The sequence below is a fragment of the Ascaphus truei genome, chromosome 1 (genome assembly GCF_040206685.1).
Source record: "Ascaphus truei isolate aAscTru1 chromosome 1, aAscTru1.hap1, whole genome shotgun sequence".
Classification (NCBI taxonomy): Eukaryota; Metazoa; Chordata; class Amphibia; order Anura; family Ascaphidae; genus Ascaphus; species Ascaphus truei.
Window position 1 is genome coordinate 326068056 of NC_134483.1, and position 15711 is coordinate 326083766.

Here is a 15711-nt window from a genome sequence, read left to right on the forward strand (position 1 = left end):
TGGGATGCACGCTTTCTTGTTTTTATTTTGAGACATTTAGCATCTTCCTGGAATGGGTAGAGTGGGAAAGGGAAAAGGACTTCCTTATAGTTTGCCCCAGAGGTTCAGATTTATGTGCAAGGTGGTTGTTTGGATTTTCTGCCATAGTACATGAGTTTGGCATTCGAAGACGGTGTGTCCAACAACCATCCTTACTTTTTTGGGCATCGAGATTAACTCAGTGAGGATATAGTACAGTCTCCCTCTGGAGAAGCTAGCGACTAGGGTGACCCTTGGCAAGCTTCTCTGGGAATTCATGGATCTAAAGAAGACCTCATTTAGGCATTTCCAGGCACTGCTGGGCCAATTAGTATTCGTAGCATGCGTCATGCTGGCAGGAAGGGAGTTTGCTAGGAGCCTATCAGTGGCAAATGTCGGGGTAAGACATCCTAGCCACTTCATCCGGGTCACCGCTTAAATCCGCAAAGATTTGGCAGTTTGGCTGGATTTTTTAAGGGATTATAACGGCAGAACCTTGTGGCGAGAGTGCCTATCCATTAACACTGAGTTGCAATTGTTTACAGACGCTTCAGTTCAGTCAGTTTTAGAGCTTACTTTAACGGGGCATGGTGCACGGAAAAGTGGCCCCTCCACTGGAGGGAAACTCGACTCATTAGGAACTTAACATTCTTAGAGTTATTTCCCTTGCTCGTCACGGTGCGTCTGTGGGGTCACTTATTTGCAAATAAGCAAGTTGCCTTCTGGTCAGATAACATGGGGGTAGTAGAAGTGGTGAACAATTTTGGTTTACGCTCCCCTCCAGTTCTGTCACTTCTGCGCAATTTTGTACTTTCATGCCTGGAATTGAACATTGCGTTCAAGGCTCGACATGTCCCGGGGGTTGCGAATAACATTGCTGATTCTTTATCCCGGTTACAGATGGCACAGTTTCAGAAACTGGCATCAGAGGCAGACACGAATGGCAGGCCATGTCCGGCAGACTTGTGGGAACTGGCGACGACCCAGTGACGCATTAGTGTGATCCTCTTTGGCTCTGGGTACGTGGCTGGCTTATTCGGCAGCGTGGCACGATTACCAAAGCCTGGCGGGGGAATTGGGTCTGGAAGTATCAGGAGTAGGGACGTTGCTATCATTCGTCCAAAACTTAAGAGCAAAGGGTTTAACAGGAGGATCCATAGGGAAAAAACTGTCAGGGTTTTCCTTCTTTTTGCAGTTAGAAGGCAAGGAGGACCCAACAAAAGCGTTTATGGCTAAAAGGGTGCTAGCAGGGTTAATGAAGGGGGCGACATCGAAAGACAGCAGAAGGCCAGTAACACCAGCGATATATTAGAAGGTTTAATGCAGATGACAGAACGAGTGTGTTTTTCCACGTTTGAGGCAAGGCTTTTTCGGCTGACATTTACATTGGCTTTCTTCGCAGCGTTGCGAGCCGGGGAGCTAATTTGCGCATCGCACAAAGAAGAGGGAGGCATGCAGTTCAAGGACATAACCTTAGGGGAAGGGTCAGTTAAACTGCACATTCGAAGGTCAAAAACAGACCAACAAGGTAGGGGAGCTTGGATTTCCTTGATAGGGCTACCAGGGACCGTTTTTTGCCCAGTGAGCATGCTCAGGGAATACTTGGAATATCGGCCAGGTGGGCAATGTCCAGTATTCCAACACGCGGATGGGGTACCGTTATCTAGACTCCAGTACCTGTGGTTTTTCTGCATGTACCTAAAACACCAGGGTCTAGACAAGTCACAGTGCGGAAAACATTCATTCTGGATTGGGGCGGCAACAGAAGCATTGCGTGCAGGGCTGTTGGCAACAGCGATACAGATGAAGAAGCTGCCCCCCCTCACCTCTCTAGGGTTTCTGGGCTGCCATCACGGCCCGGGGGAGGGAATGTGGGAGGGGCTGAGAAGCCTTAAGGCTCAGCCAGGAGTGGAGCATTCATACTGCTCCCGGCTGTAGCGAAATTCTCACCCATCCCTGTCTCAAAGGTAGTCAGGGGCAAGTACTTACCCTGGGCCACTCTGTTGTAATGGGAGAGAGAACGATTATTATGGTTGAGCTGCTGAGCTATACTGCCTGTAAACAATTAACATGTACCATTATATTTTACAGGGCAAAGTCTGAAGACTTCCCGAGAAATAGAAAGGACTGAAGTTCCTAAAGGAGGGGTCAGTTTGGCCATTTTGCCACTGTCGTAGCGTCAATTTTGGGGGGTAAGTGCTTGTCCTTGCCAGACAGAATCGGGCGGGCGGTGCCCGGGGGTAGTAGCGAGTGGGTGAGGTCAAGCGAACGTGACTCCCAGGAACCTACACATGACAACCGCTGGCTCTTTGGGGCTTGGCCCGGTTTTGGGCAGCAGGGCAAGGCCTGTCTGACCCCCTGCCCTTAACACATTAAGCGAGCACTCTGGCAGGAACTAGCGGTTACTCTATTATTGTTTAATAAACAAAGCCGCGGCCTTTCATACCTCCAAACCGAGTTTGTCGTTATTGTCTGTTATATGTGGTTATCAGTCCACAAGGGGGGGGGGGATGTGGAGTCCCTCGCAGCCTCCTGGTCAAGAAAAGGAACAAACCACACAGAAAGCATGATCATGTATGTAAATAAAAAGAAGAGTTGATCATGCTTGGTTGGACAGTGGTGAAACTTTGAAGATGTGATCTTCATAGATGAAACTTCAGTGGTACTAGAGAGATTCTCTCATATGTAAATCAGAGTCACGAAACTGAAAGTCCCATGCTACACAGCTGAAGCAGAACCGATGCAATAAAAATATCTGTGCTGAATCATATACTGAGATGGGGATGCGGTCCAGGTACAAAATAAGTGCAAATGAGAATGAGTAAATCTGGTGACAGTGTACCCTCCACAGTCTAGTAAATTAATAAACACAGTCCAGCAATAAATCCAATGATAATGAGTGTTGTAGAATAAACACTGCGGTCGGGGGAAGAAGAGTGAGAACTGGTAGAAAATTGGGACACAGGATCGAGTGAACACAGGACAGCCCGATCACTACCCCCTCCACAATCACAATCGCTGGTAACCCCTGCTACAACAGAGTGGGAGCACAAAAGCTTCTCAGACATGTGGGTGAACCACTGTGTGCTTGTGTAGAAATACCACTGAGTAATCACTGCACTGCTCTGTTGACCTGCAATCCCTGGCTCTGTGGGCGTGCTGTCTCCGGAGAGTTGATTGAAGATAGAATACCTGAATGCACAGCTCCAAGCGCAGAAAAACAGGGGCTCCAGGCGGATGTGCTGATAAAACAGGTGAGTGTTTATTTGCAGGAAGGAATTACAAGCAACATTATGGTCACAAAAAATATAGACCTCTTACGCATTTCACGCTCTAGGCGTTTATTAAAGAGTGACTGACCAGTGTCAGTGGTAGAAAAATATGTAGAATTTATTATTAAAAACTTGTCTTGTCATCGAGGGATAAAATTAGAATCCTAATCATCAGATTTTTCATGGAATACAAGCATGAGTACTGCACCGACACACTTTATTCGAGCAAATACCCGGTATGTACCTGGCAGATACCTGGAATGCGCCGCTCCTCACCTCTGACAAGCCCCGTTGCATTTGCCTTCCCAGCCTGGGTTCATGCCTGGCTGACGGGCGGCTGATCTGTTAAATGATAATGATTAGGATTTAATAGGCTGCAATGCTTCGCGTGTCTACCAGATGGCATAAATTCATGAATTGTAATGCAGTATATATATATATACTGTGCAGTATTGCAGCCAGAGGAAATAAAATGCTTCAATCCCTGCTTGGAAAATACCTCAATGCACTCGGGCAGAAAACAGTCACAAACCTCAATACACCCGGGTATACCCGAATTCGTGGGACTAGCCGAGCTCAAATAAAGTGTGTCGCCAGTGTATCTCACAAGGTTCCCAGATCATCTTGAGACCGTGTACTGTGCTTTATCCCAGCTGCTGGGCATCTCGGTGCGTCTCTGCGGCTGCCAGAAGTGCTGGTTGTATAGCTGCTACTACTGCTGCAGCCTTGCGACTCAGTGTCTCAATTGGTTCTCGTGGCAGAATCTCTGGCACCACCTCTCACCGACACCATCATGTAATGATACACTATGTGACGCTGGATCTCCAGGTGAGTCTGGTGTTAACCCTACGCGTTTCATGACGGGTGTCGCTTCTTCAGTTATTTCTGTAGTAAGAGAGACTGAGCTCCTTTAAATAGTCCACTTATTTTACCCTTTGTATTCCATAGGATTAATGATAGGACAAAATACAAATCTCTCCATGTATCAATGTTCGTGAGAGATAAGAATGATAACATACAACAAACAATTGTTACAAATGGAATGAAACCATAGATAAAAATATCAGCAATAGATTGTGGTGTTATACCTCAGTAAATAAAATCGTTGGTATGAAATGTTGTTTTATTATATGTTTTTGTTAAGCAATACTGGATAAACCATATATGATGGTAGGGATCGTTGCAGGTACTTTTGCCAAGGTCGGGATTGGAGAGGTGCGGATCATCGTGCGTAAGCCGGGGTCAGGAGCGGAGAGATACAGATCATCATTGGTAAGCCGGGTCAGGAGCGGAAAAGTGCAGAGTCCAAAAAGCAAACAAGGTCAGGCGACACGGGACAAGACAGGCAAGGCTCAGACAGGAGGCAGAACTGCAGTGAACACAACGTACAAAAACAAGGTTATGCTCAGCCAATGTGCCAGAGAGCAGGCTGAGCATATATAGGAAGAACAGACCAATGAAGAGGAAGCATACTCCCTACTATGCATGGTTGTGGTTGGCTGATGGAGACAAGGCAGGTGAATCCTATTACATAGAGGAGCGAGGAAGCTTCTGTGCGCATTTGACGATGAATGGGTACCCAGGCCATAAATAAAGGTATTTGCCTGGTTGGGTGCCTCTGAGCTATATTGGGGAATTGTGAGTGTTAGCTCTTCAAACCAATTGTGGTATATAACTGCTTGTATAATAAAGATGTATGTGAAACTGAACACTAATCCCACCAGGCAATTTACAGACGAGTTAAAATGTCTTCTGGATGAAGGTAAAGAATTAGATGTATTAAATGAAAATGAATTCAAATTTCTATACAGTGACAGACCAAAACTACCAGTTTTTTATTATTTGCCAAAAGTTCATAAAAGTGTGGTCAATCCCCCAGGCCGACCCATAGTCTCGGGGATTGACTCACTGACGGCTAATCTGTCACTGTATATTGACACACTCCTTCAGAAACATGTAGTACAGCAGAAAGCGTACCTGAGAGATACAACTGATATAATAAACACTCTGAGTAGAGTGAAATGGGAGCAGCACGTTTTGATGGCCACGTGCGTTGTGACATCGCTTTACACCATAATAGAGCATGAAAAAGAATGTGCAGCAATAAAAAAGGTATTATCAAGGGATGAAGATTTTACAGACATACAGATTAATTTTATTATAGATGGTATCAGATTTATTCTGGACCACAACTATTTTTGGTATGGAGAAGAGTATTATCTTCAAAAATGTGGAACGGCGATGGGACCCAGGTTTGCCCCTAGTTACGCCAACCTGTTCATGGCCGTCTGGGAAGACGAGGTGATCTGGCAGGGCGGCGGCCTGGCGGCTGACCTGGTCCTCTGGTGCCGTTTCATAAACGATGTGTTTTTAATCTGGAGGGGGGGTCACGAGACCCTGGTAGAGTTTTTGGCGTTTTTGAATACAAATGAGAAGAATTTAAAATTCACAAGTCATTATAGTCATCACAATGTTAACTTTTTAGACCTTGTAATATTTATTGAGGAAGAAAACATAAAAACTAAGACTTTTTTTAAAGACACGGACAAGAATAATTACATACTGAGATCCAGTTGTCATTTGCCCAGGTGGATGGATGGGGTTCCGCCTGGGCAATTTAAAAGACTAAAGAGAAACTGCAGTGATCCTGAGACCTTCTCTATGCAAGCCGAACAGCTAAAACAGAGGTTTATAGAGAAGGGGTATAAGGAGGAGAGATTAAGCAATGCACTGAAGAAAGTGGATTCAACAAAACAGAGAGGACCTGTTGAAACCAAGGGTTAAAACGCTAGAAAAAAGCAAAAAGTTTGACTTTGCTTTCCTTACGAACTACAGTGGGGAAGCGAAAGAAATACAAAACATCATAGCCAGACATTGGGTATACTTAAAAATGGCCCCATTCTGGGTAACGTTATCCCAGAAAGACCGGATATTATCTTTAGAAGAGCGACCAATCTCAAAAATAAACTTGCACACCGATGCGTTGAAGACAGAGAGTTCTAATCAAAAGAGTTGGCTTCAAAGTGGGAAAGGATTTTTTGGGTGTAGTAGTTGCAGGGCGTGTGAATTTAAGACTAGCAAAAAAACAGATTTTTGCTCTAATATCACAAATGAAGTCTTTAAGATAGAATCATGTTTAACATGCAGAACAGATCATGTGATATATGTCTTAGAATGCCCGTGCAAACTTCAATACATAGGCAAGACAGAAAGACCGGTCAGGACCAGAATACTAGAACATCTAAGCAGCATCAAGCGAAACCTAGTTACACATAGTGTCTCAAATCACTTTCTAGAGAAACATCAAGGTGATCCCAAGGGATTGACATACATGGCCATAGAAAGTGTAAAACAACATTAGAGAGGAGGTGACAGAAACTTAGAACTGATTAAGAGAGACTCTTTTTGGATCCACAAGTTAAGAACCCTCCATCCTAGAGGTCTAAACATGGAAATTGATATTGCTCCTTTTTTAAGATAAAGATCTGGTCCTAATGCTTTTTTGAAATAAATATCTGGTCCTAATGCTTCTTTCCCTTTATTTCCATTTTTATCCCGCTTCTTCTGTAGGTTATCAACGCGTCGTCATTTTGCACATTTTTCATGTTATATCTATGTGTCCATAATTGAAGAAACTTTATTGTACATAGTGTTATTGTATTCTTCTGCTGCAACCATGTAATGAATTGCCTGTGAGTGTACTCCCTTAATAGGGATGAGGATATATCCTGTTAGAACTGTATATTGTGTATATTGTGTGCATAGTTCGTATATACCATTCTACTCAAATATCTTTTTGGTACATGGTATATGCCTCTGTATATTTTGCATGTGATTCCTTTGATTTTATACTATGTTGAAATAAGATGACGTATTCCCACTATCATATTAACATAAAATACTAAGTTTGCTATTAGATCCCCCATTTTGTCGTTTGTATCTTAAAGCACAATACATAAGTGCCCAAGGGTTCTATTTTCTATTTATATACATTTTTTATCATATATTTATATTTTTTAATACAATATTAATTTTTCTAGTATTCACTATATTTAAAACATGTCTTTGCCATTCTATTACTGCACATAGGTGCTTAAATGGTCCTTTTTATAAGATAATTGATAGTCACCAAATAATCAGCTAAAAAAACCTTTTTTACATGATGGTGTGCACAGCACACTGGTTGAATAGTCCATGAGGCATTTAGAGGGTTAATATATCCATAATTGATCCGAGTATATAAGGATTAAGAGGGGAGGGGGGTCCTATACTCCTGACGAAGCCTATTGTCCTATTGGGCGAAACGCGTAGAGAGGACCCGCCCAGGAAGTGTACGGATTGGTCCTGCTAGCTGTCCATCAAACAGCAGCACCGGAAGTGACGTGACGGAGCTCAGTGCACGAACCAGAAGTGACGTATCGCATCGGAGAACGCACTGGAGGTGATCCCGACAGCACTACAGTGTATAGCGGACACACAATGGCGGCGCGGTGATCGAGATTGTCTCTGTAGTTGATCCCAACAGTATCACGGTATCGAGTGGACGAACAACGGCGGCGCGGTGAGCGAGCCTGTTTCTGGAGGTGATCCCAACAGTACCACGGTATAGAGCGGATAAGCAGCTGCGGTGCGGTGAGCGGCGACCACATCCTTACACTCCTGAGTCACTTGATATAGTGCCAAATGCTTGTGTTTGATTTTTATATTGTAAGTGCGCATTTTTTAACTACATTATAAAGTTACCCTTTTATATTGACCTGCACCATGGAGATTTCTTTTTACCCTTCCATGTTCCCATCTACCTGATTCATGAACGTGAGAGGTATCCTGTCTATACCTAGACGACACTACAATATTCCACAGATCCTGTTATTGCCCTTACCTTACTGCTATCCTGTGAGTAGGCTGCACACGAGAGCCAAGTTTCCTCACACATTGTTACACTGTAGCATACAGTCTGCACTTAGTTAGTGTTTTCTCTGTTGTTTTTTTCTTTATGCTCCCCTGGGTTGTGAGAACAGGCATTAGCACCATACATTGATGCAAACTACGCATTAGGTCACCGTTTATACCCAGCCAATGATGTCAAGTACTGCACATTCAGAGGCTTCATGCAGGAGAAAATAATTAATTGGACGCACACATCCCCAGAGTGAAGTGTATTAATATTTTCTAATGGCCCACTTACTTTGTATTTTTAATAATATAAACAATACTGCACTACTTTAATGTAAAAAAGCGAGTGGTAATGTTTCCTGTTACGGAAACGCATCTCCCTTTCACATAGCGGGGTCAGCGCAACGTGTGTGTAATCTATAGCACCCATCACATTGGGTAGCCCTGCTACATTATAAAATGCAGTCCTCATATCCTGCCACTCTGTCTGCTCGATAGGAAAATGTATATAATCACTAGCGCGTCTAGTCAGTGCACATAGTAACTGGCTAAGGGCCTGCGAGAATATTGCCTATGAAACCCCACCTACTATGCCCACAGTTGTCTGAAAATACACAGAAGCAAGAAAATGTAATGAGCTCAGCAATTTTACAAGGCCAGGCACTGCATGACTCCTGTCTGTTGATGGCTCTAAATCTTCTCTCAACGCTTCATAGAGTTCAAAGATAGCCGCTGAGCTCAATTGATATCATCTGATGACCTCTGCCTCAGTTAACCCCTCTACGGAGCATCTTTCCCGGAAATGTCGGATACGTTATTTCCGGCCTACATGGAAATCCAACTCCCTCGCTCTACTCAATTTTAGTAGAGCCCTCCTCCCCTCACATAAAATACTGCCAAACGCAAATTTGCAATGACATCCATTTTGCTCAGAAGATAAGTGTTTCCTTGGTATCCTTTAAATAGGCAGCCTAATAAGCCACATGATTGTAAAAGAAGGCACCTGTGTAGTATTACATAGTATTTACAACATCTGTATTGTAGTAATCCAAGCAGTCATTATATTTTCATTCAGATGTGTTAAACACATAATAGAAGCTGAGGTAATCAGAAAATAAACACCATTTATTAATCCACTGTTAAAGCGATGATGCAACACAATTCAAAAATCCCACAATCATGACATTTGTAACTAACATGTTGAGTCAAGAAGGTGTTAAATCTCAAGAAGTACTTGGTTGTTTCTAGAGCGGGGTGGCAGAAGGTTAGATTTGTGTCCGGGTGGTTGTTTTGTGACCACGGAAGGATTGTCGATTAAATTAACCCCTTCTTAACATTTGCGGTTAGACAATCAAGTTATGAAAATGGATGTTATTCAATTGGGAATAATTTGGATTCAATCACGGGTTCTCCTTCGATTCAATAAATGGGGATCAATTCCGGGGACCCCGGGGGACACATAGATATTCACTGCAACACCCGGGACCCCGGGGGGGACACAGATATACCCTGCAACACCTGGGGGACACACCGATATTCACTGCAACACCCGGGGACCCGTGGGGCCCCCCCGAACAACCTCAGGCATCACCCAGAAGCCTCCGCCGGCCTCTGGTATCAATACTGAGCAGAAAAATGTTTGTTTATGCTTTTATGCATGGCTCAATCTCTTTTGCGCCAGCCTTTAGCTGTTGAAAAAATCTGGCAAGCTTTTATAGTGAACAATTCTTTCTCTTTTTATACATATGCTTCTTACACTGTAACCTGATTTCCCGTGAAATACCTTTTCCACCCGTGAGAGGAGTTCTTGCGCTCCGTGTACTCCTACAGAAGCTGTTATAGTACTTGTATCACTGCTTTGTGAATAGCGCTTACTGGCAAAAAAAACGGCAGGTTTGCCATTTTTGGGCCTATCAGGCGACTTTTTTTCACTGACTGTTTATTGGTGATAAAAAACCATTATAGCGCGATACTGCACTGCATCCCTGCTTTGTGAATCGCACAGCAGGCAGCATCGCGCTATAAAGGCAGTTATCTCACTTAAAACCACTTATCACTACTTTGTGAATCGGCCCCATAGCTTTTTTGAATTTTCTCCTATCTGAGCCGTCTTATGTAAGGCTTTTCACTTTGTTTAATGACAGGGTCATGTTTATTATTATTTATTTGTGAAGCGTCAACATATTCCACACCACAGTACAATGGGGTACAGAGTATATTACAAAAACATAAACAGTTACATACAGGTGAGGACAAACATGCAGACACAGATACAAGGAGGTAATGAGGTCCCTGCTCGGGAGAGCTTACATTGTAGAGTTTATACAGTAGTACTGTATGCCTACGTACAGCTGTACTAGGTTTTTTTTTTCACAGAAAAAAGGTAAGGTGCAAAACAGCGCTAATGATATTGATTGAAATTAAATAAATGTTCAGGCAGCCAGGTGGATGACTGGTAGTACAACCAGTCAGGGAAGCAAAATGAGAAAAAAGGTTAAACCGGCGCCAAAGGGGGGTAAATACCAGACCAGTGGAGGGTGTGACAGTCCAAATACAGTCCTTGGGATGCTGAATAGTGATGATTTCAACTCAGCAGTGTATATGTGGAAAAAGAAAAGAAAAAGATAATGGTGCAGTAAATCAACACAGGGGGGGGGGGGGGGGAAATGCACAGATAATTTACAGATAATGACAAACAAGACATACAAACATGAAACAATAGCACGGCCTAAATATTAATAAAAAGCAATTTATTTGTGTGGAAAGTGCATGAACCGCATCCGGAGGGGTAAAATTACAACCCTACTCACAGAATGCTGGAAGGGTACAGGCAATGATCTGGTGCGTGCAGCTGGGTTCTCAAGATGGCGACCGGAGCACTTGGGCTGGCGTCTACACGTGACTGGAATGCCAGGCTGGTGACTCAGATGACGGGACCTCTGGGCGGACGTGACGTCACCTCCGTTGTAATTTCTCCACCGGCTCACAGGTCTCCAGTCCTCCAGTCCTCCTCAGCAGCCGCAATATCGCCGCACCGGTTTTAAAACACTTTTCAGAGACTGCAGATTTCTCCTTAGGAACTGCAGACTTCTTCCACACAGTGAAACACTCTAAAAACTTGGAACTTCCCAACGCGTTTCGTACGCATGCGCGTACTTTTTCAAGGGATGTGCTTGTCTAATAGTCTCCATGGTATATATACCATCAGTCCAAAGTCCTGGTTGGTTAATTGGATGGCATTAACCCCACTTAGGGCTAATAGATCACAGCACATGAACAAAGGCCTGTTGCTAATCAACATACATTACAAACATATAACATTAATTGGGATAACAGAAAAAAGAGAGGAAAAACATTAAAAACATTTAAAAAGACATTTAAAAAGACATTAAAAATATACAATGGCAGAACAATGAATTAATGACTTAAAATAGAATGACGCAAATAAATAATTATAAAAAGGCTTTGAGTTCAAAATCGATATTCATTCCTTTAGGGGAGAGAGTTTTAAGTTCATATATCCAGTAAGCCTCACGTATACTGGCCTGCTGGAGTCTACTCCCCCCTCTGGGGTTAACATCAACTTGTTCAATTGCCTGACAGATAAGACCCTTGGGATTTTGATCATGGTACAGAGAGAAATGGTGTGAGACACTATGTGTCACTAAGCCCTTTTTAATGTTGTAAATATGCTCATAGACACGTCTCTGGAATGTTCTCCCTGTTCTGCCCACATATTGCAAGCCACAAGGGCATTGCAATAAATATATAACATATGTAGAGTGGCAGTTGATGAAATTATATATAGGGTAACTCTTATTAGTAACACTAGATGTAAATTTTTTTGAGTTTTTACTAAATGAACATGCTACGCATTTTGCACAGGTGAAGAAACCTTTTACATTCCCTCCTAGTTTCTGCTTTTTTTGGTTCACCGGACAACTGGGGGCTAATTTAGATTTTAAGTTATTTGCCTTAGAAAATATAATATTGGCTTTTTTTGGAAGGATATCTGCCAATATTTCATCTTGTAATAAAATAGGCCAATGCTTATTTATAATTTGTTTAATTTTTGGCGCCATCTCATTGTATTGAGTGATGAACGCTACCTGGTTGTGACGTGTATTTATTGTTTCCTTCTTTTTGACCTCATATTGAAGTAAAGTGTCCCTATTTATCTCATTTACCTGATCAAAAGCCTCATTTAATTCAACCTCTCGATATTTTCTATTAATGAATTTTTGTTTTAGATCTTCTGCTTGTTTCTTAAAAATCTCGTCTTCTGAACAGTTACGTTTCAGACGTACCAATTGTCCCTTTGGAATGTTTCGCAGCCACTGTGGATTATGGTGACTATCCGCGCGCACATAGTTATTTGCCTGCACAGGCTTGAAAAAGGTTTTTGTGTGCAATATATCATCTTTGACATATATGTGGAGGTCCAAAAAGTCAATGTGTTCAGTACTAAAACTACAGGTGAATTTTAAATTAAGGTGATTGTGATTTAAATATGTGCAAAAATCATTTAAAGAATCCTGAGTGCCTGACCAAATGAAAATCACATCGTCAATGTAGCGCCGCCAGAGCACCAGGTTTGCTCCTAGTGGACAGTTGTTCCAAATGAACTCCTCCTCCCAACTATCCATAAATAAGTTGGCATAACTAGGAGCAAACCTCGTACCCATGGCGGTACCACATTTCTGAATGTAATAGTGGGAATTGAAGGTAAAGTAATTGTGTGTTAAGATAAACCAAATACTTTCCATCAGGAAATCCCTCTTAGTGCGTGAATAGCCACTGGAGTGTTCCAGTTTGCGAGACACGGCCTGGCATCCTTGATGATGGTCAATAACTGTGTATAAGGATGTTACATCCGCTGTCGCAAGAATGTATCCTTGCTGCCATTTCAGATCTTTTAAAATTTGTAGCGTATGTGTCGTGTCTCGCAAATAGGATCTACCACCGGTGACTATAGGTTGAAGATGGTGATCTATAAATTGTGAAAGATTTGAAGTGAGGGAAGAAATACCAGAAATAATAGGTCTCCCCGGAGGTGCAGTTAAATGTTTGTGAATTTTAGGTATAAAGTAAAATAACGGTGTACGTGGAAACTGAACAGATAGAAATTTAAACTCATCCTCACACAATGCCCCACTATCTACACCAGAAGTCAACAATTCTCCCAGTTCGGCTTTGAAATGCACCAAAGGGTCACTGTTAAGGGGGAGGTATGTGGTCTCATCTCCCAGTAATCTCATGGACTCTTTTAGATAATACTCTTTGTCCATGACCACAATACCCCCACCCTTATCAGCCGATTTGATAACAATCGAGTCATTATTCTCCAGATCTTGGACTGCCTCTTTTTCTTTAATATTAAAATTATCTTTTTTGATTTTGTATGTTCTACATGAGTTCTCTAGATCCATGCTGACCATTTCTACAAAGGAGCTTACTAGATGTCCTTGCGCGAACTTTGGATAGAACGTGGATGCTTTTTTAAAAATCTTTTCTTGAGGCTCCGCAGTGCTGCGTACCTCTTGAATGGGATTGGTTTGGTTAGTAATTTTATCCCTAGCAAAATATTTTTTCAGGGCGAGTTTGCGGGCAAATTTGTGAACATCTATGTAGAGATTAAAACTATTTGGTCCACAGACTGGAGCAAACTTAAGCCCTTTGTTGAGTACTTTTTTCTCAATATCGGTGAGCTGGTACTGACTTATATTAAAGATATTCGGATACTCTTTTGTAGTTTTTACCCGATTTCTACTAGTACCTCCTCTTCTCCCTCGGGTCCTGTCTTTCTTTTTTTGTAGTTTAGTGGAGGTTGGATTTCTGATACATGTTTGATTATTTCCACCTCTGGGAAGATGTGATCTCTTTCCTTCCTCCACTCTAAAAAAGAGAAATTTGATTTAATGGCTGGTGTGGGGAGTGGTGTATACGAGATGCTCTCCACATCACTCTCTGATCCTATATCCGACAGCAGTGTATATCTATTGCTGACCGGAATGGGAATTGATTGAGGTAATGTTAGTGCATCATATCGTTCCTTAGCTCTTTTTTGTTGCAGATATAGATTTTTATCATGCAAAGGTTGCTTAACCGGAACGAACGGTGTGGGAACCAGTACATTACTAGAGGATTTTTTTGGGGCATTATTAACTCCCTTTTGTATATATCTGCTCCTTTTAGCATTGGATTCTTTGGATCCTATCGTTACATTGGGTTTCTTATTATCTACATTTATAGCATTAATCTCCTTAGATTTCTTTGCCCAATCTCTCTGACAACCAGTGTCATAGTCTTGTTTATCCCTAAAAAAATTTTGTTGTTTAATTTGAACTATCTCTAATTCTGCCTGATCTAGCCTTTTCTTAATAGTCGGTTCTAGAGCGAGCAACTCCTTGTTATCTTTATAGGGATCTAATTGGATCTTCATATCTAATATATGGCCATCCAATTCGGCTAGGGTTTTCCTCCGTTGATGCACCAAAAGCTTCATGAGAGAGAACGAACATTGGTCTAATATTTCATTCCATTCCCTCATGAAGCCCTCATTATGCGCATCTCCGGTGGGTTTTTTCCGAACCCTAAGCCCCCTAGGGATACGGTGATTTTCCAAATACTTGCTCAGTGTGGTGGCTTCCCACCATTGTTTGCTTTCTAGCATAAGTGTTTTTTCTAGCTGAGCAAGTATTGGATGAAAATCTTCAGTCACACTTTCTATACCTTGGACTGAGTTAGGGTCACTAAAGATATGATCAACATTGACATTGTGACGAGATCTTATGAACAGCGAGCTCATGATGACACTCAAAATGAATAAAATATAAATAAAATAAAAGCAGCTAACACCAAATTGTACAAAACAAACAATCACAGAAAAAAGGTAAGGTGCAAAACAGCGCTAATGATATTGATTGAAATTAAATAAATGTTCAGGCAGCCAGGTGGATGACTGGTAGTACAACCAGTCAGGGAAGCAAAATGAGAAAAAAGGTTAAACCGGCGCCAAAGGGGGGTAAATACCAGACCAGTGGAGGGTGTGACAGTCCAAATACAGTCCTTGGGATGCTGAATAGTGATGATTTCAACTCAGCAGTGTATATGTGGAAAAAGAAAAGAAAAAGATAATGGTGCAGTAAATCAACACAGGGGGGGGGGGGGGGAAAATGCACAGATAATTTACAGATAATGACAAACAAGACATACAAACATGAAACAATAGCACGGCCTAAATATTAATAAAAAGCAATTTATTTGTGTGGAAAGTGCATGAACCGCATCCGGAGGGGTAAAATTACAACCCTACTCACAGAATGCTGGAAGGGTACAGGCAATGATCTGGTGCGTGCAGCTGGGCTCTCAAGATGGCGACCGGAGCACTTGGGCTGGCGTCTACACGTGACTGGAATGCCAGGCTGGTGACTCAGATGACGGGACCTCTGGGCGGACGTGACGTCACCTCCGTTGTAATTTCTCCACCGGCTCACAGGTCTCCAGTCCTCCAGTCCTCCTCAGC

The 15711-nt window shown here is 42.4% G+C and overlaps 1 protein-coding gene across 2 annotated transcripts; it reads right to left on the minus strand.

Moving 5' to 3' along the window:
• Positions 1–11346: 11346 nt before the first annotated feature.
• On the minus strand, positions 11347–15225 carry LOC142498128 (uncharacterized). 2 transcript variants are annotated; one of them, XM_075606638.1, is made up of 2 exons: positions 13946–15225; positions 11347–11476 (listed from the first exon to the last, which is right to left on the minus strand). In XM_075606638.1, exons 1-2 carry the CDS (start codon positions 14992–14994, stop codon positions 11347–11349), a joined length of 1179 nt encoding a protein of 392 aa, XP_075462753.1. In that variant the 5' UTR covers positions 14995–15225. The 2 variants fall into 2 exon arrangements, with proteins under 2 accessions (XP_075462753.1, XP_075462761.1); XM_075606646.1 differs by having other exon boundaries at positions 11400–11476; positions 13963–15225.
• Between the last annotated feature and the right edge of the window lie 486 nt (positions 15226–15711).

What these genes read in the sequence shown, in the direction of transcription:
- LOC142498128 (XM_075606638.1), bottom strand. Translation starts at nt 14,994, where the DNA reads ATGAGCTCGCTGTTCATAAGATCTCGTCACAATGTCAATGTTGATCAT. An exon ending in GAGGTACTAGTAGAAATCGG is followed by an intron (nt 11,477 to 13,945) that starts GTAAAAACTACA and finishes TATGTTGATTAG; the next exon opens with CAACAGGCCTTTGTTCATGT.